The sequence below is a fragment of the Triticum urartu genome, chromosome 2A (genome assembly GCF_056163025.1).
Source record: "Triticum urartu cultivar PI428250 chromosome 2A, HENAU_Tu73, whole genome shotgun sequence".
NCBI classification, from domain to species: Eukaryota; Viridiplantae; Streptophyta; class Magnoliopsida; order Poales; family Poaceae; genus Triticum; species Triticum urartu.
This window is the reverse complement of record NC_141874.1, coordinates 733,895,726-733,919,934: the sequence shown is the minus strand read 5'-3', so window position 1 is coordinate 733,919,934 and position 24,209 is coordinate 733,895,726. Positions and strand designations below refer to the sequence as shown.

Sequence of the window (24,209 nt, the reverse complement as noted above, 5' to 3'; positions counted from 1 at the left end):
TCCATGGAGCCCCAATTTTTTTTGAAAAATTAAAATCCAAACTTTTTGGTGTAAAAAAACAGAAAAAATGCACACAAAAAAAGCTGAGTAGAAAAATGCAAATATACAAGGATGAAATCTATATGTGTGTAAAAGTTCAGGATGAAATACCTTGAAATGCGAACTATACAAAATCATTTATATTTTCATAAACTTTGAGGATGAATAGTATCATGTGCTGAAAAGCCTCGAATTTGTTTATTTTTTTAACACCCCTCATTTCAACGTATTTCTTCCAAAGAATTACACGCATGTACATTATACCTTCATGTATATCTGTTTTTTTTTCAGAATTTGTTGAAACGTAAAAGAAAAAATTGAACTTCACGAATAAAGGCCTTCGGCCCCCAAAAGCAAATTTTCGCCTCCTGGACGCCTATCTAGCTATGCAGGAGACAAACAAGTTACGTACGTACGCCGAATGCTTAACCAAAGCTCAACTAATTAGTGGGCCTGATGAGTTGCTTTCATCAAAAAATAACACCAGCTACTTGCAGTACAAGTTTATAAATGGATCCCACTGTGGAACAACCATCATTTCCACGTTGGTGTCGGCTCGAATGAACGCAGCCCCTGACTAGACTAGTAGAGCGGAAGAAGCAGAGTCATCCTCTGTTCTTGAAACAAGTCAACACACGAGGACTGATGAGAAGATTCGCAACCCCTTCCCTTCCACCTCACCGTTTGACCCCTTCCACCCAACACTCGACACCGCCCATCGCTATATATGAGCAGCTCCACACCCAACACAGATAAACACAAAAGGCAGACCATCTCCCTTTCTTCTTCAAGAAAGATCTCTCTCATTGCTCACTGCCAAGTTCCCTCCATCGATCATCTCCCCGTCGCCGCTCACGAAACAACTCATGGCTTCTTCCTCCAGCGCCCGAAGCAGCCGCGTGGCCACATGCCTCGTGCTGCTTCTCCTGGTCGTCAGCCTCCGAGAAGCCTCGGCCGCGAGGCCGCTCCCGCCAGCCGTCGACATGCCTAGCGAGGTGCTCAAGGACCAGGTGATCGTCAACAAGTACGCGCCGCTTCTGCTCGCCATGCTGCCGAGGGGCCCCGTGACGCCGTCCGGCCCCAGCGGCGGCACGAACGAGGCCGGGAACTGATTGAGCAAGCGCAGTGTTTCCCCTAGGATAAATAGATCCATCGATCTAAAGAAATCGTTAGGCATGCTGTGGTAGACGGTATGCTCTGTTTTGCAGTACAAAATACTTGTACATACATGATTGTTAGACTGGGAGACTTGGGCATATAGTGTAGGATATATCCCAAAATTATACCTTCGTTCTTTAATTTGTCCCTTGAAGTAATTGATTGAAAGAGTTTTGTCTTGATCCATCTTTTGAAAAATTGATTGTTCATAGTCACCGATTCAAGATGATACTGGCAAAAAGATTTTCCCAGCTCCTGGCCTTTGCAACAACTATAAAACATAAGTTTACAATCTACGCAGAGAATTAGGAAGGAAAAGAAAGCAGTAGCCCATAAGAATTTACCCCAGAAAAATCTACACGAATGCTGACTTGGATGTTGAGTAAATATGCAATTTTTCGATTAAATTAATCCATGAAAAGATTACTAGCATGGCATTGAGAGAAGTAAACACATACTGATATTCGATCATGCAAGCATATAGTACTATGCTAATAGCAGACACATCTACGTATAACGTTAGCATGGCTAAAACAGAAATCATTAGAAACGGGATAAACGAGTTATATCCAGTCGGCCAGGCAGAAGCCGCGACGGCGGCGGATGCAGCAGCAGCGTCCTCGACAGCCTTCTTGTCGGCTTCGATCTTCTCGGCGGCGGCACGTTCAGTGTCGGTGGACATGGTGATGACGAGGGCGAAATGGACGTAGACGAACAGAGGCGAGCAGTCGCTTCCCAAAAATCTAATCGCCCCTCTCTCGTACAGGATCCAGAGAGGCTGGATTTCGGAGACCTGCTCGCTCGTCGACCGTGTACGTAGCGGACGTGATGGAGTCGCTGGTGGCAGCAGCAGCAAAGGAACGACAGTGGGCGTGGAGGCAGAGATGCGATCTGTTTCGCGTGACGGCTAGGGTTGGGAGACGCCTCACACATATATAAGCGCAGCCGTGTAGGGAGACATGGGCTGAGCACACGTCCGAGTCGGTAACAGCCCACGATCCGACGTCTCAGATCGTGGTCCGCCTGTCAATGACTCTCCGTTCCTGACCGGCAAAAATAAGTGCATAGATGTGAGCTCGGCTCGGCTCGTTCCCGCAACCCGCGACGTGGTGCCTCATCACAGGTGGGCGGCGGCGGAGGAGTGCGCGAGGGCCTCTTCTACTCTCAACCTTCAATAGCATTTGAAAGAGAATCTCTTATAAAGAGGTCCTACTCCTTCTCCACTAACAGGGTGTACTAAACTTCCACTACATCTAGTGCCATTTAACCCATATGGACCCTTAAATATTTTATTTTTTTGAAATTGTTAGACGGGCCTAAAGCTCACCCCATATTTCAACATTGGAGTGGACGTAGCTCCTCTGGATCTCATCTCCACTCCACCAGAGATGATATTTTTTCTAAAAACTACGACAGTAGGCAGGTGCCAATTCATTTTCCTTTTAGACTAGAGTCCAAAATATGTTCAGCCAGAAATGATATAATGAAAATTTATATGACACTCTTTAGATATTATGGTTTTCCAATATTCATGCTAATCTAGCATGTTCTAACAGCTTGCAAAATCAACTGAGCCCATTGCCGAATTGTTGAAAGTTTAAGGGTAGCCAATAGCTACAACTGAATTAGGTATTTTCATGGACACAACTCAAGCAGCCAATCTTGCACGGCCCTCGTTTCAATGTATTTCGTCCAAAAAAATTACACACATGTACATTATGCCTTCATGTACATCTTTATTTTTGTTAGAATTTTTTAAAACGTAAAAATAAAAATTTTAAACTTTGCAAATGGAGAGCTTCATGGAGCTCGGCTTCTAAAAGCAATTTTCGCCTCCTGGATGCCTATCTAGCTATGCATGACACAAACAAGTTAGGTACGTGCGTTGAATGCTTAACATGCGTCCCCTTCAAATACATATCTGGTTGTTATCGATATTACACATTAAGACATGAAAGGTGGAGTGACTATGGCGTCCCCTGTCAGAACAGTTGGTTGCGGGTTCAAGTCCAAACAGATCTTTTTGTTGTTGTTAATTTTCACACATATATGTGCAGTACTAGGGTTTTTCTGCAAAAATGATGTGAGGGGGTTTTGTGCAAAAAAGGGTCATTGTGGTTGACTTTTTCCGTGAATACAAAATATGAGGGTGTTTTCTGTAAAAATACATCACGTCTAGCACCATCACTCCCTGACAGGCAGGGCCACACGCCCGATATGCGTACTGTGACCGTATTTGCATGCTTGAGTCGAGTTAAATGACCACAAAACCGTATTTTCGAAATTCTAGCACCAAACTGAATATGCGACGCAAGTTCTATGACTTCGAGCGATAGTAGCTCAACTAATTAATGGGCAGTGAAGCAACCCATCTTCTCCACGTTGGCGTCGGCTGGAATGAACACAACCCCTAACTAGTAGAGCGGAAGAAGCAGAGTCATGTTCTCTAACCAGTCAAAGCAAAACGAGTGATGAGAACATTCGCAGCCCCCTCGCCGTGAAGGAGCACGAAGATGAGAACCGAAAGAAACTGCGAGGATCGACCATCGGCCGTCTTTGCATTCCTCGAAATCGCCATCTCGGGAACGAGACGTTGATGCAAGACTACTTCGCGGACAATCCAACATATCCGCCGTGCCTCTTCCGGAGAAGGTACCGAATGCGCCGATCCCTCTTTGTAAAAGTAGTGCAAGCTTGCGAGGCCAATTGTCGGTATTTTACTCAAAGAAGAAATATCGCGGGCTTGAAGGGATTTAATGCACATCAAAAAATCTCGACAGCTATGCTGGTAGGTGCATACGGCATTCCGGCTGACTATGCCGATGAGTACCTTCGCATTGGTGAAGATACTACAATTGAGTTAGTGTGTAGGTTTGCCAAAGTGATCATCCGTGTCTTTTGTCCTGAATATCTTCGTGCACCCAACAAGGAAGACACAAAAAAGTTGATGGCATCAAGCGAGAGAAGAGGTTGGCCTGGCATGCTAGGAAGCATTGATTGTATGCATTGGACTTGGAAAAACTGCCCAAAGGCATGGTAGGGAATGTATTGTGGCAAGTCTCGTGATGCAACAATTGTGCTAGAGGCCGTAGCATCTGAGGATTTATGGATTTGGCATTGCTTTTTTGGTATACCTGAAGGAAATATGCCCTAGAGGCAATAATAAAGTTATTATATATTTCCTTATATCATGATAAGTGTTTATTATTCATGCTAGAATTGTATTAACCGGAAACATAATACATGTGTGAATACATAGACAAACAGAATGTCACTAGTATGCCTCTACTTGACTAGCTCGTTAATCAAAAATAGTTATGTTTCCTAACCATAGACAAAGAGTTGTCATTTGATTAACGAGGTCACATCATTAGTTGAATGATCTGATTGACATGACCCATTCCATTAGCTTAGCACCCGATCGTTTAGTATGTTGCTATTGCTTTTCTTCATGACTTATACATGTTCCTATGACTATGAGATTATGCAACTCCTGTTTGCCGGAGGAACACTTTGGGTGCTACCAAACGTCACAACGTAACTGGGTGATTATAAAGGAGTACTACAGGTGTCTTCAAAGGTAGATGTTGGGTTGGCGTATTTCGAGATTAGGATTTGTCACTCCGATTGTCGGAGAGGTATCTCTGGGCCCTCTCGGTAATGCACATCACATAAGCCTTGCAAGCACTGCAACTAATATGTTAGTTGTGAGATGATGTATTACAGAACGAGTAAAGAGACTTGCCGGTAACGAGATTGAACTAGGTATTGGATACCGACGATCGAATCTCAGGCAAGTAACATACCGATGACAAAGGGAACAACGTATGTTGTTATACGGTCTGACCGATAAAGATCTTCGTAGAATATGTAGGAGCCAATATGGGCATCCAGGTCCCGCTATTGGTTATTGACCGGAGACGTGTCTCGGTCATGTCTACATTGTTCTCGAACCGTACGGTCCGCACGCTTAACGTTACGATGACAGTTATTATGAGTTTATGCATTTTGATGTACCGAAGGTTGTTCGGAGTCCCGGATGTGATCACGGACATGACGAGGAGTCTCGAAGTGGTCGAGACATAAAGATTGATATATTGGAAGCCTATGTTTGGATATCGGAAGTGTTCCGGGTGAAATCGGGATTTTACCGGAGTACCGGGAGGTTACCGGAACCCCCCGGGAGCCATATGGGCCTTAGTGGGATTTAGTGGAAAGGTGAAAGGGAAGCCCAAGGAGGGCTGCGCGCCTCCCCCCTCCCCTAGTCCTATTAGGACTAGGAGAGGTGGCCGGCCCCCCTTCTCTCTCTCCCCACTTGAGGATTCCTATTCCAACTAGGATTGGGGGGGAGTCCTACTCCCGGTAGGAGTAGGACTCCTCCTGGCGCGCCCCAAGGCTGGCCGCACCTCTTCCCCCTTGCTCCTTTATATACAGGTGCAGGGGGCACCTCTAGACACACAAGTTGATCCTTGAGATCGTTCCTTAGCCGTGTGCGGTGCCCCCTGCCACCATATTCCACCTCGATCATATCGTTGTAGTGCTTAGGCGAAGCCCTGCGTCGGTAGAACATCAAGATCGTCACCACGCCGTCGTGCTGACGGAACTCTTCCCCGACGCTTTGCTGGATCGGAGCCCGGGGATCGTCATCGAGTTGTACGTGTGCTAAGAACTCGGAGGTGCCGGAGTAACGGTGCTTGGATCGGTCGGATCGGGAAGAAGACGTACGACTACTTCCTCTACGTTGTGTGATCGCTTCCGCAGTCGGTCTGCGTTGGTACGTAGACAACACTCTCCCCTCTCGTTGCTATGCATCACCATGATCTTGCGTGTGCGTAGGAAAATTTTGAAATTACTACGTTCCCCAACAGTGGTATCAGAGCCAGGTTTTATGGTTTGATGTTATATGCACGAGTAGAACACAAGTGAGTTGTGGGCGATATAAGTCATACTGCCTACCAGCATGTCATACTTTGGTTCGGCGGTATTGTTGGACGAGACGACCCGGACCAACATTACGCGTACGCTTACGCGAGACCGGTTCCCTCGACGTGCTTTGCACATAGATGGTTTGCGGGCGACTGTCTCTCCAACTTTAGTTGAACCGAGTGTGGCTACGCCCGGTCCTTGAGAAGGTTAAAACGGAGTCTATTTGACAAACTATCGTTGTGGTTTTGATGCGTAGGTGAGATTGGTTCTTGCTTAAGCCCGTAGCAGCCACGTAAAACTTGCAACAACAAAGTAGAGGACGTCTAACTTGTTTTTGCAGGGCATGTTGTGATGTGATATGGTCAAGACATGATGCTGAATTTTATTGTATGAGATGATCATGTTTTGTAACCGAGTTATCGGCAACTGGCAGGAGCCATATGGTTGTCGCTTTATTGTATGCAATGCAATCGTGATGTAATGCTTTACTTTATTACTAAGCGGTAGTGATAGTCGTGGAAGCATAAGATTGGCGAGACGACAACGATGCTGCAATGGAGATCAAGGTGTCGCGCTGGTGACAATGGTGATCATGACGGTGCTTCGGAGATGGAGATCACAAGCACAAGATGATGATGGCCATATCATATCACTTATATTGATCGCATGTGATGTTTATCCTTTTATGCATCTTATCTTGCTTTGATTGACGGTAGCGTTATAAGATGATCTCTCACTAAATTATCAAGAAGTGTTCTCCCTGAGTATGCACCGTTGCCAAAGTTTGTCGTGCCCAGACACCACGTGATGATCGGGTGTGATAAGCTCTACGTCCATCTACAACGGGTGCAAGCCAGTTTTGCACGCGCAGAATACTCAGGTTAAACTTGACAAGCCTAGCATATGCAGATATGGCCTCGGAACACGGAGGCCGAAAGGTCGAGCGTGAATCATATAGTAGATATGATCAACATAATGATGTTCACCATTGAAAACTACTCCATCTCACGTGATGATCGGTTATGGTTTAGTTGATTTGGATCACGTGATCACTTAGAGGATTAGAGGGATGTCTATCTAAGTGGGAGTTCTTAAGTAATTTGATTAACTGAACTTAAACTTATCATGAACTTAGTACCTGATAGTATCTTGCTTGTTTATGTTGATTGTAGATAGATGGCTCGTGCTGTTGTTCCGTTGAATTTTAATGCGTTCCTTGAGAAAGCAAAGTTGAAAGATGATGGTAGAAATTACACGGACTGGGTCCGTAACTTGAGGATTATCCTCATTGCTGCTCAGAAGAATTACGTCCTGGAAGCACCGCTGGGTGCCAGGCCTACTGCTGGAGCAACACCAGATGTTATGAACGTCTGGCAGAGCAAAGCTGATGACTACTCGATAGTTCAGTGTGCCATGCTTTACGGCTTAGAATCGGGACTTCAACGACGCTTTGAACGTCATGGAGCATATGAGATGTTCCAGGAGTTGAAGTTAATATTTCAAGCAAATGCCCGGATTGAGAGATATGAAGTCTCCAATAAGTTCTATAGCTGCAAGATGGAAGAGAACGGTTCTGTCAGTGAGCATATACTCAAAATGTCTGGGTATAATAATCACTTGATTCAATTGGGAGTTAATCTTCTGGATGATTGCGTCATTGACAGAATTCTCCAATCACTGCCACCAAGCTACAAGAGCTTCGTGATGAACTATAATATGCAAGGGATGAACAAGACTATTCCCGAGCTCTTCGCGATGCTGAAAGCTGCGGAGGTAGAAATCAAAAAGGAGCATCAAGTGTTGATGGTGAACAAGACCACTAGTTTCAAGAAAAAGGGCAAAGGGAAGAAGAAGGGGAACTTCAAGAAGAACGGCAAGCAAGTTGCTGCTCAGAAGAAGAAACCCAAGTCTGGACCTAAGCCTGAAACTGAGTGCTTCTACTGCAAGCAGACTGGTCACTGGAAGCGGAACTGCCCCAAGTATTTGGCGGATAAGAAGGATGGCAAGGTGAACAAAGGTATATGTGATATACATGTTATTGATGTGTACCTTACTAGAGCTTGCAGTAGCACCTGGGTATTTGATACTGGTTCTGTTGCTAATATTTGCAACTCGAAACAGGGACTACGGAATAAGCGGGCACTGGCAAAGGACAAGGTGACGATGCGCGTGGGAAACGGTTCCAAAGTCGATGTGATCGCGGTCGGCACGCTACCTCTACATCTACCTTCGGGATTAATATTAGACCTAAATAATTGTTATTTGGTGCCAGCGTTGAGCATGAACATTATATCTGGATCTTGTTTAATGCGAGACGGTTATTCATTTAAATCAGAGAATAATGGTTGTTCTATTTATATGAGTAATATCTTTTATGGTCATGCATCTTTGAAGAGTGGTCTATTTTTGATGAATCTCGACAGTAGTGATACACATATTCATAATGTTGAAGCCAAAAGATGCAGAGTTGATAATGAAAGTGCAACTTATTTGTGGCACTATCGTTTAGGTCATATCGGTGTAAAGCGCATGAAGAAACTCCATACTGATGGACTTTTGGAACCACTTGATTATGAATCACTTGGTACTTGCGAACCGTGCCTCATGGGCAAGATGACTAAAACACCGTTCTTCGAAACTATGGAGAGAGCAACAGATTTGTTGGAAATCATACATACCGATGTATGTGGTCCGATGAATATTGAGGCTCGTGGCGGATATCGTTATTTTCTCACCTTCACAGATGATTTAAGCAGATATGGGTATATCTACTTAATGAAACACAAGTCTGAAACATTTGAAAAGTTCAAAGAATTTCAGAGTGAAGTTGAAAATCATCGTAACAAGAAAATAAAGTTTCTACGATCTGATCGTGGAGGAGAATATTTGAGTTACGAGTTTGGTGTACATTTGAAAAATTGTGGAATAGTTTCGCAACTCACGCCACCCGGAACACCACAGCATAATGGTGTGTCCGAACGTCGTAATCGTACTTTACTGGATATGGTGTGATCTATGATGTCTCTTACTGATTTACCGCTATCATTTTGGGGTTATGCTTTAGAGACGGCCGCATTCACGTTAAATAGAGCACCATCAAAATCCGTTGAGACGACGCCTTATGAACTATGGTTTGGCAAGAAACCAAATTTGTCGTTTCTTAAAGTTTGGGGCTGCGATGCTTATGTGAAAAAGCTTCAACCTGATAAGCTCGAACCCAAATCGGAGAAATGTGTCTTCATAGGATACCCAAAGGAGACTGTTGGGTACACCTTCTATCACAGATCCGAAGGCAAGACATTCGTTGCTAAGAATGGATCCTTTCTAGAGAAGGAGTTTCTCTCGAAAGAAGTGAGTGGGAGGAAAGTAGAACTTGGCGAGGTAACTGTACCTGATCCCTTATTGGAAAGTAGTACATCACAGAAAACTGTTTCTGCAACACCTACACCAATAAGTGAGGAAGCTAATGATGATGATCATGAAACTTCAGATCAAGATACTACTGAACCTCGTAGATCAACCAGAGTAAGATCCGCGCCAGAGTGGTACGGTAATCCTGTTCTGGAAATCATGCTACTAGATCATGATGAACCTACGAACTATGAAGAAGCGATGGTGAGCCCAGATTCCGCAAAGTGGCTTGAAGCCATGAAATCTGAGATGGGATCCATGTATGAGAACAAAGTATGGACTTTGGTTGACTTGCCAGATGATCGGCAAGCAATTGAGAATAAATGGATCTTCAAGAAGAAGACTGACGCTGATGGTAATGTTACTGTCTACAAAGCTTGACTTGTCGCAAAAGGTTTTCGACAAGTTCAAGGGGTTGACTATGATGAGACTTTCTCACCCGTAGCGATGCTTAAGTCTGTCCGAATCATGTTAGCAATTGCCGCATTTTATGATTATGAAATTTGGTAGATGGATGTCAAAACTGCATTCCTGAATGGATTTCTGGAAGAAGAGTTGTATATGATGCAACCGGAAGGTTTTGTCGATCCAAAGGGAGCTAACAAAGTGTGCAAGCTCCAGCGATCCATTTATGGACTGGTGCAAGCCTCTCGGAGTTGGAATAAACGCTTTGATAGTGTGATCAAAGCATTTGGTTTTATACAGACTTTCGGAGAAGCCTGTATTTACAAGAAAGTGAGTGGGAGCTCTATAGCATTTCTGATATTATATGTGGACGACATATTGCTGATTGGAAATGACATAGAATTTCTGGATGGCATAAAGGGATACTTGAATAAGAGTTTTTCAATGAAAGACCTCGGTGAAGCTGCTTACATATTAGGCATAAAAATCTATAGAGATAGATCAAGACGCTTAATTGGACTTTCACAAAGCACATACCTTGACAAGATTTTGAAGAAGTTCAAAATGGATCAAGCAAAGAAAGGGTTCTTGCCTGTGTTACAAGGTGTGAGATTGAGTAGGACTCAAAGCCCGACCACTGCAGAAGATAGAGAGAAAATGAAAGATGTTCCCTATGCTTCAGCCATAGGCTCTATCATGTATGCAATGCTGTGTACCAGACCTGATGTGTGCCTTGCTATAAGTTTAGCAGGGAGGTACCAAAGTAATCCAGGAGTGGATCACTGGACAGCGGTCAAGAACATCCTGAAATACCTGAAAAGGACTAAGGATATGTTTCTCGTATATGGAGGTGACAAAGAGCTCACCGTAAAAGGTTACGTTGATGCAAGCTTTGACACTGATCCGGATGATTCTAAATCGCAAACCGGATACGTGTTTACATTAAACGGTGGAGCTGTCAGTTGGTGCAGTTCTAAACAAAGCGTCGTAGCGGGATCTACATGTGAAGCGGAGTACATAGCTGCTTCGGAAGCAGCAAACAAAGGAGTCTGGATGAAGGAGTTCATATCCGATCTAGGTGTCATACCTAGTGCATCGGGTCCAATGAAAATCTTTTGTGACAATACTGGTGCAATTGCCTTGGCAAAGGAATCCAGATTTCACAAGAGGACCAAACACATCAAGAGACGCTTCAATTCCATCCGGGATCTAGTCCAGGTGGGAGACATAGAGATTTGCAAGATACATACGGATTTGAATGTTGCAGACCCGTTGACTAAGCCTCTTCCACGAGAAAAACATGATCAGCACCAAGGCTTCATGGGTGTTAGAATCATTACGATGTAATCTAGATTATTGACTCTAGTGCAAGTGGGAGACTGAAGGAAATATGCCCTAGAGGCAATAATAAAGTTATTATATATTTCCTTATATCATGATAAGTGTTTATTATTCATGCTAGAATTGTATTAACCGGAAACATAATACATGTGTGAATACATAGACAAACAGAATGTCACTAGTATGCCTCTACTTGACTAGCTCGTTAATCAAAGATAGTTATGTTTCCTAACCATAGACAAAGAGTTGTCATTTGATTAACGAGGTCACATCATTAGTTGAATGATCTGATTGACATGACCCATTCCATTAGCTTAGCACCTGATCGTTTAGTATGTTGCTATTGCTTTTCTTCATGACTTATACATGTTCCTATGACTATGAGATTATGCAACTCCCGTTTGACGGAGGAACACTTTGGGTGCTACCAAATGTCACAACGTAACTGGGTGATTATAAAGGATTACTACAGGTGTCTTCAAAGGTAGATGTTGGGTTGGCATATTTCGAGATTAGGATTTGTCACTCCGATTGTCGGAGAGGTATCTCTGGGCCCTCTCGGTAATGCACATCACATAAGCCTTGCAAGCACTGCAACTAATATGTTAGTTGTGAGATGATGTATTACAGAACGAGTAAAGAGACTTGTCGGTAACGAGATTGAACTAGGTATTGGATACCGACGATCGAATCTCGGGCAAGTAACATACCGATGACAAAGGGAACAACGTATGTTGTTATACGGTCTGACCGATAAAGATCTTCGTAGAATATGTAGGAGCCAATATGGGCATCCAGGTCCCGTTATTGGTTATTGACCGGAGACGTGTCTCGGTCATGTCTACATTATTCTTGAACCGTAGGGTCCGCACGCTTAACGTTACGATGACAGTTATTATGAGTTTATGCATTTTGATGTACCGAAGGTTGTTCGGAGTCCCGGATGTGATCACGGACATGTCTAGGAGTCTCGAAATGGTCGAGACATAAAGATTGATATATTGGAAGCCTATGTTTGGATATCGGAAGTGTTCCGGGTGAAATCGGGATTTTACCGGAGTACCGGGAGGTTACCGGAACCCCCCGGGAGCCATATGGGCCTTAGTGGGCTTTAGTGGAAAGGTGAAAGGGAAGCCCAAGGAGGGCTGCGCGCCTCCCCCCTCCCCTAGTCCTATTAGGACTAGGAGAGGTGGCCGGCCCCCCTTCTCTCTCTCCCCACTTGAGGATTCCTATTCCAACTAGGATTGGGGGGGGGGGGGAGTCCTACTCCCGGTAGGAGTAGGACTCCTCCTGGCGCGCCCCAAGGCTGGCCGCACCTCTTCCCCCTTGCTCCTTTATATACAGGTGCAGGGGGCACCTCTAGACACACAAGTTGATCCTTGAGATCGTTCCTTAGCCGTGTGCGGTGCCCCCTGCCACCATATTCCACCTCGATCATATCGTTGTAGTGCTTAGGCGAAGCCCTGCGTCGGTAGAACATCAAGATCGTTACCACGCCGTCGTGCTGACGGAACTCTTCCCCGACGCTTTGCTGGATCGGAGCCCGGGGATCGTCATCGAGCTATACGTGTGCTAAGAACTCGGAGGTGCCGGAGTAACGGTGCTTGGATCGGTCGGATCGGGAAGAAGACGTACGACTACTTCCTCTACGTTGTGTGATCGCTTCCGCAGTCGGTCTGTGTTGGTACGTAGACAACACTCTCCCCTCTCGTTGCTATGCATCACCATGATCTTGCGTGTGCGTAGGAAAATTTTGAAATTACTACGTTCCCCAACAATACCGGGTACTCTCAATGATATCAATGTGTTGCAACGGTCTTATTTGTTTGCTAGGCTTGCTAGTGGTGATGCTCCTACTTGCAACTACACTATCAATGTGCATTAATACACAAAGGGGGTACTATCTTGCAGATGATATCTACCCTTCTTGATGCATATTTGTCAAGAGTATCAAAGACCCCAAAACTAAGAAACAATGTGAATTTGCTAGGGTGCAAGAGGCAGCCCGAAAACATATTGAAAGAGCATCTGGGGTTTTGCAATCTAGGTTTGCCATTGTTCGTGGTCCTGCTCGTTTTTGGGACAAGCGATCCTTAAAAAACATCATGACATGTTGCGTTATTCTTCATAATATGATTCTCGAAAATGAGAGAGGCATGAACTTGGAGTTCGTCTACGACAATGTGGGTAGCCATGTCAAACCAGTTAGAGACCCTAACCGCATTAGAATATTTCTTCAGACCTACCGGGAGATTGAAAATGCAAATACCCACTTTCAGCTTCAGAAGGATCTCATTGAGCACCATTGGCAAAGGGCTGGGCAGTAACACATTCCATTTTTGCACTCATTTTATTTAATTCATGTGTGATTTGTATTCGGGACAAGTTTTGTATTTGAACATGTTAATCACCCATTTAAAAAATATTAAATCTGTATAGGAAAATTGTTTGTCATATATACGAAAAACAAATGTACAAAAAAATACAATGTGTATGAAAAACATGTTAATCATGTATTTATAAAATGTTTAACGTGTATAAAATCTTCCTGGGATATGTGAAAAAATGGACAACATATATTAAATAAAATTACTCATTCTGTTAAGAAATATAAGAGTGTTTAGATCACCTAACTTGTGATCTAAATGCTCTTATTTTCTTTACGGAGATAGTAGACAACAAAAAACCTATATTTTAGAAAAGGATTCTGTTTTTTGTAAAATGTTAAGCATGTATATAAAAATTTTCCTGACGTATAATAAAAATGTACATTGTGTGTGAAAAAATGATTGTTTCCATTAAAAAATGTTGACCATGTACTAAAAAATGTTAATAATGTATTTCAAAATTGTTGAACATGGATTAGATATATATACCAAAACTGAACAATGTGTATGGAAAAAAGTAGACATAAAAAATATAATTTTAAAAATGTTAACAATGTATTCCAAAGTGTTAAACATGTGTAAACAAATACGTTTCCGATGTATACATAAAATATTATGTGTATTGAAAAAAAAGTTGACATGTGTTGATAAAAAAGAAACTAATGAAAATCGACAAAGAAACTAAGAAAACTGAAGAAACCCAATAAAACCAAAAAAACTTAGACACCACAAAATGAAAACAGAAACTGAAGGAAATCAATGCAAAAGAATGGAAACAGAGTAAGGCGAGAAAGAAACAAAGAAAGAAAGAGATAAATGAAGAAAAAAAGAAAAGCAAAAAAACCCAATAAAAACAGAGAAGGAAAGAAAAAGAGAGAAAAGTAAAATCTGTGAAAACCATGAAAGAAACAAAGAAAACCGATGAAAAAATTAAAGAAATCCCGAAAAGTGAAAAAAACTGATGAAGAAACAGATAAAACCGAAGAAAACATAGAAGAAAACGAAAATGAAAAAAACCTGTACGTCCACTGACCCAGACTAGAGCGATCAGAAAGAAAGCGGACAAACGGGCCAGCCCAGTTGCAATGGGGGAGGGAAAAAGCTGGGGTGGGCCAGCCGACAGCGGCCCACGCCCCGTTAGGATTTTGAGCTCGGGCCTCCGAGAAGACAGAGGCAGTGGAGAAGAGAGGAAAGAGGAGGACGGCGGCGGCCGCGAGCTCCAAGGGATGCGAGGGAGGAGGAGGGATGTGCGATACGCCGACCGAGCTTGTGGCGGCCCCATCCCGCATTGGGAACCCCAGTTAGCCGTTGGTGGAGGCGCGGGGGAGCTTGGAGAAGACGAGGGATTCAGGGGGGCGGGCACGACAGAGGTCTCCCGAGCAGGCTACTACGGGGAGGCCCGCCGGATCCCGGAGAGTAGAAATCTCCACCGCCCTGATCTCCTCGGATAGCTCCCAGGTTTGGGTGGATTTTGTGCTCCCTACTCTCAATCGTACTTCTCTAACTGCAGGATATTCAGCAGCAGCAGCAGCAGATCCATCGATAATGGTGAATTTTTTTCTAGGCGTGTCAGTTTTGCGGTCATGCTCCCCGTCAATTCAGTGTGTCCAATGCCCATGATCAGATACAACTGAACCCACACAATGCTTAGGTTCCATGTCATGTCTGTAACTTATAGTTAAACTGAACCCTCTATATATATGTGTCGCTCATTGCTTGGGATTCAGTATGTTTAAAAAGTTTCTTAGGAACCTCATGAACTAACACAATAGATTTGACGATCTTGAGATCCAAATCTCGAACGATACACTTTAAATAACCGTGCAATTACATTGGAAGCTAATGTCGAAAACACAGCGGCAGCCAGATTGACAAAAAACATGTGCATGGTGCAAGGATGCACTACAACTTTCACAAACTGAAAATAGAACGATACAATTAAATTGTCGGGCATGGTGTACTAAAGGGAAAAAATATATCTGAAATTGCTGCTGCCATTTGCAGGAAAACAATAGCCAAATCGTCAGGACAGCCTGTAGACCACCGAGCCTGGTGCCTGTGAAATCGACAGGATTGAGCTCATCAAATTCATCATCTGAGCGGGTCGACATCACTAAGGTCTTCTGGGTCGAGGAGTGTTTGCCCATGCCTGGTATTTCCAAGAAACCCAGCATGTGACAGCAAAGCCCACAGGTGTGTTATGAGCTCCACCTTCCCAACAAGCCGTGTCTTGTGCTTGGCTGCTCTGGTTGAGGCTGCCAAGTGAAGGAGGAAGCCTGTCCAGAACACTGCTAGATCCCTCCATATGCCTACGGTGTCTGCTTCGTAGGTCTCTATCAACTGCTTCCCAAGCTTTGCACCCATTTGGGTTATCGAATTATGGATGTCATCATCACCCTTGATAGTATCTTCCCTATTGGGCACCTGGTCATTTGTTGTGGAACTGTTAATTCCATTGTTATCTTCCCGACTTTCAGGGGCTTCAACCTCTCCACTAATCACCTCAGACTCTTCCAAGGCGGCAATCTCCACAAGTTCTTTGTAAACATCTTCCATTGACTGGGAGAATGAGCAGTAAGTAGCACGGAAGGTTTCCTTGCGTACGATGTCCAAGATATTTGTAACAACAATGCCGTTGTCTGGCACCAATCCTTTGGTAAGCAGGTATGCACAATAGTTTGATAAGGTGACAGCAGTTAAGTAATGTGGCCACACATGTTCTGGAGTTGTGGATTTCTTGGCCAAGATCCTGTTTTGAAGCTTATAAACCTTTAGTTTTTTCACTTCATCACAGAAATGCATCTCGCAGAAGCATGTCACGATGTGCCAGACCAGTATCCTGTGGGTATCAGCCTCCAGCTCAATTGCCCATGTTAGCTGCTGCATAACGGGTGCCTTTGAACCGAAGGCATTTAAGAAGTAGGTTCCCAATCTTTCTGGATGCTGCTGCAGGCCCTTGAACGACTCAAATATTGCCGTCATTACTTCTGACTCCAACTTGATGCTCCGGGGAAATTTCCTCTGAGTATGCGAATCAGAAATCAGAAGGTTATACTGGAAGATCCTTTGATCCCACTTGCCCCTCATGAACCAGAACATCATTCTCATTGCTGCCTCCACCACTGGATTCCGCAAGCACCGATGTTTGACGTACATGCAGATCATCAGAACCTTGGTCCATTGCGAGAATACATATAAATAGATCTCCAACAGCTCCTTGGCAATGATAAGGAAGACCATGACACGAGTGACAATGACCCCGTGAGTGATGATATTTTTGTCGGCCGCATCCATCCTCTCTGGTATACAATGAACAGGATACGCAAGGTATCCGGTAGCCGCAACCAGAGAGAGAGACAAGAGCATACTCCAGACCGGAAATCCGTTGGCAAACATGGCAGCATGCTTGCTATAGAACAAGTCTTGGAGGAAGGACAGTTCCACCTTGGTGACACGGAATGCCCTCTCATAGCTGTTGGTGTTCTCCTGCAGGATGTAGTCGAAGACAAGCCGCCTCGTCTTCTCTTGGCTAGCCTCATGTATCGGGAGATTATAGAACCGACGGCGCAGCAGCTTGTACATGGCGAATGAGAGGCAGACATCCTTGAGTCGGTTGCCATTGTCTTTGGTGCCGCCGAGCAACCGGCTGTTGCCAGCATCAATATTCCATATCTTCTCTATGGTGACAAGCTTCTTATTATCTGGATCCAACCGAATCCTGTATTGTCCACTCCTCCTGTCTTGTCGTCGAGCATCACGAAGCGCCAGGTCTTCCCCAGAGACCAAGTACTTGTACGAGTGCGAGGAACCGAGGGTGTGCTCGTATCGCATGTAGTCGCTAACCAGCCTCGTGTTCTCTTGGTTGGTGGTTTCAGCCCTATCGGACGAGGCAAAGTAGGAGATGATGCGAATCGCATTGAGGGCCCATATCAGCCAGAGAGGGACCCTGAGGAGGAAGAAGGTCTGCATCCAGATGATGTTGGCTGCCCAGAAGGATGACATGAGGTCGAGCAGTGGGATCTGCTTGGATCTCTGGTACAGGCGTCCAGCCTTGACGCTGTACTGCAGGGTCACCAGCAGCACCGCCCAGACCTGAAAGTAGTCATTCACCTTCTTTGCGGAGAGCTGCATCAGCCCCATGGTGTAGTGCACCATGGAGTAGTTGAGCATCTCTATCACCTGAATGCTGGTCGCCATGGCCCTGTCTTCGTACCACGGCCCAAAGCAGTCCAGCATGAACCTCACCACCAGCAGCAGCGTTGTCATCAACACCCACAACTCCACGCTGGCCACATGAGTGACGCTGTCCATCTTGAACAGCATTTTCATGGTGGACATGATTGAAGCTGCAGCTACGTCTGTCGCCATCATATCTCTCTCTCTCTGTGTGTGTGTGTGTGTGTGTGTGTGTGTGTTCTTTCCGGGAGGGGAGAGGTGAGTTCCACTTGTGCACGTATTGGGGTTTCTGGGAGGGCTAATGGAAGGAATAACAGGTTTGGTAAGCACCTGAAAAAATATTGCGCGGCAGTCACTTTTTCCACTTTGCATGAGGCCGAAGGCTGGGACGACGTGAGGAGCCATGGCTAGGCCGAGAGGGAGCCGACGGGAGTGAGTCCGAAACTTGACGAATGTGGGTCCGCGCGGGGTGGGTGGGGGGGGGGGGGGGGGCTGCAGATAGGAGGGCTTACAGGGATGGCTGTAGCGGTGACCAGAACAACGGTGAAGGGAGGGTGGGCGGCGCACACTACCGCCCGTAGGGCGGCACGTGGAGAAAGAAGATGAACAGTGACACAATCCTATGTGTTGGATGGAGATCTAACGGCCCAAAAATTCAACTGGCAACAAGTTTTTTCCTAGGTACCTTATGAATATGTGGTCCCAAGGAACAAACACGTACACTTTCTTGCTTGCATATTTAAGAGGAGCTCTTAAGAGGACTTGTTTCAAAAACTCGCGAGCCAACTAATCTTACTCAGCAAAAGAGATCTGTGCAAGATTTCATAGTTTTCTGAATTTCGAGAACATACATTACCAAAAGAAACAGATACATATGAACATATCTGTAAAATCGACGGAGAATAATTAGTTAATTCTACCAAGACAACACTTCCTACAATGATAAAGCAATTTATCATTACGACGATAAAGCAAAGCAAACACATGCCTTTTGCTTTCTCTAGCGTACACAGGAAACCAAGAAAAAAGCAGCAGCAGCAGGGCAATGGCAGATCTATCTCGACTATGAATTCAATCTGGTTTGTCTCGTTAGCAGCGAAAGCAAATCGCACAACTTTTCAAAGGGTTCTCTTCCTTTGTCTTTATAATCCGGTCCCAGGGGTGAGGTGCTGTTCGTTTCTTTTTCATTTTCTCTTTAATTATTACTTGCGTGTGAGGCGGCTGTGTACTTTTGAGAACGATTCTCTTCTCCAGATCAGTGACATTCCATAATGGAAAATGTAACAAGGCTCCTTGGTTCCGCATGAACCACATGACTTAATAATTTTTGTAGGGTGGACGGACGTTCCCTGCCTCCGGATCGACATCGCCCGGTTAGGACCAGCTGGTGGCTACTGAGCCCAGGTACAAACTGCTCGCCATTTACCCTACTAGTCAGTACGTAGTTACATTGATGCATATATATTATACTCTTGCGTGTGTTGTGTGCCTTGCATGATTGCTAGCTACATTTTGTGGTCTTCGTTTTCAGCTGGCTCTATGCCTTGAGAAACTTGCACAATTTTAGTTTCAGTTGTAAGTCGTAACAAAGGTCGATGATCGAGATTGACTCAAAACTCGCAGATCCAACAGCTATCCATCAAGCGATCACTTCAATAACCTGGTTCACCTAGCTAGTGGTGTTTTTATCTTTCTTCTGTGAGCTAAGCTATAGTGGTGTCTTCAGCCTGGGACGCTCTCGTCTCGGATTGCCTCGTCTTGATCTCCATGACTTAGAGACGGCCTTCTTGCGTCAGGATATCAAATTGGCCATCCAAGATCTATGCCGGGCAACAATCCTTCAAGGTGGCTTGAGGAGAAATCACCAACATCTCATGTGCTTCTGGCGTTTAAACAACTTCCTCCACAACGCGAACCGCTTGAGCATATGCATACGCTCTGTTTAATTCCTAACTCTTGCCATATCATCCTAATAATTCCTGGGCCGGAAAACACCAGTGAGTACCGTCAAGTCAGCATTAACCATTAAAAAATGCCAAGGTTTAACGCGAGCAATGCGCGCAGTTCTCGTAGCCGCTGGTGTGGTTGGATTGCAATGCTGCTCATGCTGGCTTCCTTTTGAGCTGCCTCAACGGCGAGGTCTCAAGCACGGGGACCCCTTCCTCTTTATTGTTGCCATCTAGCTAGCACCGTCACCGCTTCTTCGACCATGAAGGGCCTTTGTGCGGTCGCAAGGATCGCCTATTGGTCTCTCTGTATGCCAACCAAGTGGTTGTCTTCCTCAATGTCAGGGCGTTGCTGGAAAGGTTAGGCGACACCAGTGGGGAAGAGCTCGGTCATTGGAATCAGTTGTCAGCATGTCGATCTTGGGCACATCTCGGAGCCTTGCATGCTGTCATCACCTCTCTTCCATGCAAATATCTTGGAATGCCGCTCAGTTCCATGAGGTCGACTTCTAGCCTCTACCAGAAAAGATTGGCGGTTGACTCACCATGTGGAAGGGTAGGCTCATCTCCACCGGTGGCTTTCTCATTCTCTTGAAGGTGTGCTAATTAAGCATCAGGCCTACCTACCTCATTACGGCGCATGAGCTGGCTGTCTGGCTCATATTCTCAGCATTGTAGGGGGCGCTCTTGCCAAGGAGATCACCTCAAGGTTGCTTCGATAAGGATATGTCGGCCAGCTTGGTGACCTTAGCATGTCCGATTTGGTGAAATTCAGTCGTGCTCTGAGGCCCCACTAGCTCGCCATCAACTTCCTAGAAGAGATATAAGCATATCTCAAGTCTCTACTTTTGTCTTCTGGAGTACATATGTAGGGTCACATGTGGAATTTTTTTCTAAAAAGAATCATCAATTCCATACACTGTAGTCAACACATAAATCACCCATCACAAAAAGTAAAATAAAAAAAAGTTGAAATCCTACTCGCCGAGATGGTAGTGTCGAGGAGGTAGGAAGCACAAGTGGCCCGAGGCATTGCTGAGAAGGGGTCCTAGGGCTATGTTTGAATTTTGGCAAAAATCAAGTCTACCATTTATTTTGTCATGGTCAAACATTTGATCTTTGTGTGGATGGTTGCAATTTTTTTTTGTGTGTGTCTATGTCCATTTGTTCTCTTTAGTTCATTTTGGGCAACCAAACCTTCACCAAATTTTGGATGAGTAAAATTTGGGGACCTTGTCAATGTGGAGGAGGATGGTCATCGCAGGTAGGAAGGGCAGTTCAGTGACCCTTACCTCCTGCTGCAAACCTAAACACCAACATCCCCAAGCTTTGGCTGGTACATCAGATTGCGGCTGTGCCATGGCTGGTGCAGGCCAAAACTGTTACCTCTTCATTTGAGCGTTAGATTGTGTGTGCAAAGCTAGGGGGGAAAGATAAACCACTCCACTTTTTCTACTACTACATTTGTTCAAAGCCCCTTTTCTTACGGTCTTTGATTGTGAATATCTTTTATGAATTGGCCTTGCAGGCTCCGGTTTCCCAATAGGAACGAACACAAGCGAGCTAGGAAAATGATGGGCATCCAGGACATCCGCGATGTTGTGTCATCCCTGTTCATCATGCTGAATAAGGAGACATTCGTCCTGTTTCGGATCGAGTTTCTCGTGGTCCTGGTCACAGTGTTGTTTCTTGTGATGTTCATCATAGACGTCTTTCGCCGTCACATCCGCAACATATTCATGAAAACCATGTTTAGCATCCTGGATGCTATCTCTGACTCTATTGTCTTATACCTGTTGGGGGCCATGCAAACAGCCAAGTTCAAGAATCACCTGTTCCCGGTCTGGGCCCTCGTGCTTGTTAGTTTCCGTTACAATGTCGACTTCATCTCTGGCTATGGTGTTCATGACCGCCATGGGCGACGGTACATGGAGTGGAGAAACGTGGTGAAACTTCTGGGATCGGCCTTCTTGATCTTGTGGCGCGGCTCAAGGTTCACGGTTCCACTTTGGTCGCTTTTGGCCCTGCAGATACTGAGGAGCTGGTACAGATTCTGTGAGCATGGTCTGGCGCTCCGTTCTATCTGGCATGGCACAAGTTCAGAGGTCATTTCAGAGTATATGCGTGCTGGCCCTCACACTAGGAACTGGAAACCAGAGGACTGCAACCCAGAGAATATGGAAGGATACAAATACTTGGTCCTAGGAGAAACCAATCAGGGAATCAGACTCAAGAAGCCTCGGTATGTCTTGTACATCCATACTGCCCAGTCCGTCAAGCAAGCTGAGCGTGGTTTTTCATCACTGGTCACCCTAGACAAGATCTGGGGATGTCGCAGGCACCTATTACACCCAGACAACAAAGAGGGGAATGACCCAAAGGATCTCTGTTTGGCCTTCGCCTTGTCCAGGCTGCTCCGGTGCAGGCTCGAGGATGTGACACTGCAAGAAGAAATCTTTTGCATCAACCGGAAGCTGGTTAAGACCAAGATCATTGAGGAGCAAGACACCAACCGCGCCTTCAGGGTCATGGAGCTGCAACTCTCCTTCGTAAATGACTACTTCAACACCCACTACCCTATGGTCTTCTGGAGTGGTTACTTATCTCTATTTTCAAATCTGCTCCTCTCCGTGGTGACCTTCGGTGTTGTCTGCTGGCTTGCTGTGGACATCCGTAAGGTCTATAAGCCTCCGAAGGATGATCGGGCTCATGTGGTGCATGGGTTGAATGTTGACATGATCATCACCTGGGTATTCATGTTTTTTATGCTGTTCAAAGAGATCTGGGAGATGGTCAGCTACTTGGTCTCAGACTGGACAAGATTACTCCTTGTTTGCAGTTATGCACAGTGGAAGGAAGAGCACACCAGAGATAGACGTATGGAGGGCGCAATATCATCCTTTTTCAAATCAAGGATAACTAGTAAGCACTGGCATGGACTTATTGACCAGTACGTCTTTTTGGAGTCATATGATGACATTCCAAGATGTTGGAATGTGATGCACCAAATAAGCACAGGAATGGTTCCAAAGAAGGGTGATGGAGCAAAACTCCGCAGCGCCATCAGTGTGCCAGAATGTATCAAGCCGACAATACTGAAGAAGCTCCGTGCAAGCCTAGAGAAGCTCAACACTTCTAACAATCTACATCAGCCCGACAATACCAACAGAAATCAGGAGGAGCCCACCATTAGGAGTGGTATTCTTCTGCCCAAGGTCGTCAGGTCACTGTCCCAAAGGAAGCAGTACAATTGGGCCTGCTTCGACCTGCCCACATGCTCTCACGTAATTCTGGTGTGGCACATTGCAACCAGCCTCTGTGAGATTAAATTTGCTAGAGACCATGGCGTCGACTTAAGCAAACATGGGTTCCTGAGCTCCCTCTCATCGTACTTCACGGGTTGCTGCTCATCGAAACCATATCTTGTGGATGTGGATGTGGATGAGATGACAAAAGAAAAGAAAGTTAATGGGAAGTTGCCCGATAAGCTCAAGGAAATGTATGTCACTGCAAATAGCTTGTCTCGGTACTGTGCATATCTGCTAGTTTCTAAGCCTGACCTGATCCCTGACAGCTTTTATGTACCCAACATGGTCTTACAAGAAACCGTGACACGCGCTCGTGATGATATTCTTAAAAAATGTGACTCATTGCAGAGTAGATATGACAAACTGATGGAAGTAGCAGAGAAGGCCATCCAAGATGGTGACGACATCTTGAAGGAAGATGTTGTGCGACTAGGTGCAAAGCTGGGCAAGGAACTGATTGATCAAGAGAGTAAAGAAGAATGCTGGGAGATCCTCTCCGAGGTATGGGCGGAGTTACTAGTGCACATTGCCCCCACTTGGAACGCAGAGGCGCACAAGCAGTGCCTCGAGTCAGGAGGGGAATTCATAACCTATATCTGGGCATTGCTATGGCACTATGGAATCGAGAAGAGCAAATTATGGCCAGTAGAAGATGTGTATGGAAATGATGTTGAAAATATGTCCTAGAGGCAATAATATTGTATTATTTATTTTCACGTTTATAATTAAGAGTTTATATTCTATGCTATAACTATTATGATCCTAGAATATATGATTCAGTGGAAAATTCATAAGCATGTGTGGAATGATAAATGGTAAAATCTGATTCCTAGTCTCGCCTTTAAGACTAGCTAAAGTGTTATATGTTCATCATGTTTTCCGGATCTTACGATATCGTTAATTGTTACGATAGTTCCAAAACAACATTGAGAATATGACGTTAGAAGAACGATCATATTGAATTGACCCAACTTGTTTCGTTATACTTTGAGATACAAATCATCACAAGTCAATCAATATAACACGGAGAGTTAACATATGCTTTAGTTTCTTAGACCATGAGAGTATCGTAGTCACTTCTTACCGGACGATGGACTTTGGGGTTGCTCAAA

General features: G+C 44.9%; 3 protein-coding genes across 3 annotated transcripts; 2 read left to right on the top strand and 1 right to left on the bottom strand.

Moving 5' to 3' along the window:
- Nucleotides 1–781: 781 nt before the first annotated feature.
- Nucleotides 782–1,383, top strand: LOC125534424 (uncharacterized). The gene has a single exon (XM_048697658.2). The coding sequence runs from the start codon at nt 906–908 to the stop codon at nt 1,149–1,151; it is 246 nt and encodes an 81-aa protein (XP_048553615.1). The 5' UTR covers nt 782–905; the 3' UTR covers nt 1,152–1,383.
- Nucleotides 1,384–14,853: 13,470 nt separating this feature from the next.
- Nucleotides 14,854–18,285, bottom strand: LOC147987362 (uncharacterized). Its single transcript, XM_087545245.1, has one exon. The coding sequence runs from the start codon at nt 18,246–18,248 to the stop codon at nt 15,759–15,761; it is 2,490 nt and encodes an 829-aa protein (XP_087401371.1). The 5' UTR covers nt 18,249–18,285; the 3' UTR covers nt 14,854–15,758.
- Nucleotides 18,286–18,418: 133 nt separating this feature from the next.
- LOC125534422 (uncharacterized) lies at nt 18,419–23,874 on the top strand. Its single transcript, XM_048697656.2, has 2 exons — nt 18,419–19,247; nt 21,318–23,874. The coding sequence occupies exon 2, from the start codon at nt 21,361–21,363 to the stop codon at nt 23,782–23,784; it is 2,424 nt and encodes an 807-aa protein (XP_048553613.2). The 5' UTR covers nt 18,419–19,247; nt 21,318–21,360; the 3' UTR covers nt 23,785–23,874.
- Nucleotides 23,875–24,209: the final 335 nt, after the last annotated feature.

Coding starts and splice junctions, on each gene's coding strand:
- LOC125534422 (XM_048697656.2), top strand. CDS start 21,361: ATGATGGGCATCCAGGACATCCGCGATGTTGTGTCATCCCTGTTCATC.
- LOC147987362 (XM_087545245.1), bottom strand. CDS start 18,248: ATGGCTCCTCACGTCGTCCCAGCCTTCGGCCTCATGCAAAGTGGAAAA.
- LOC125534424 (XM_048697658.2), top strand. CDS start 906: ATGGCTTCTTCCTCCAGCGCCCGAAGCAGCCGCGTGGCCACATGCCTC.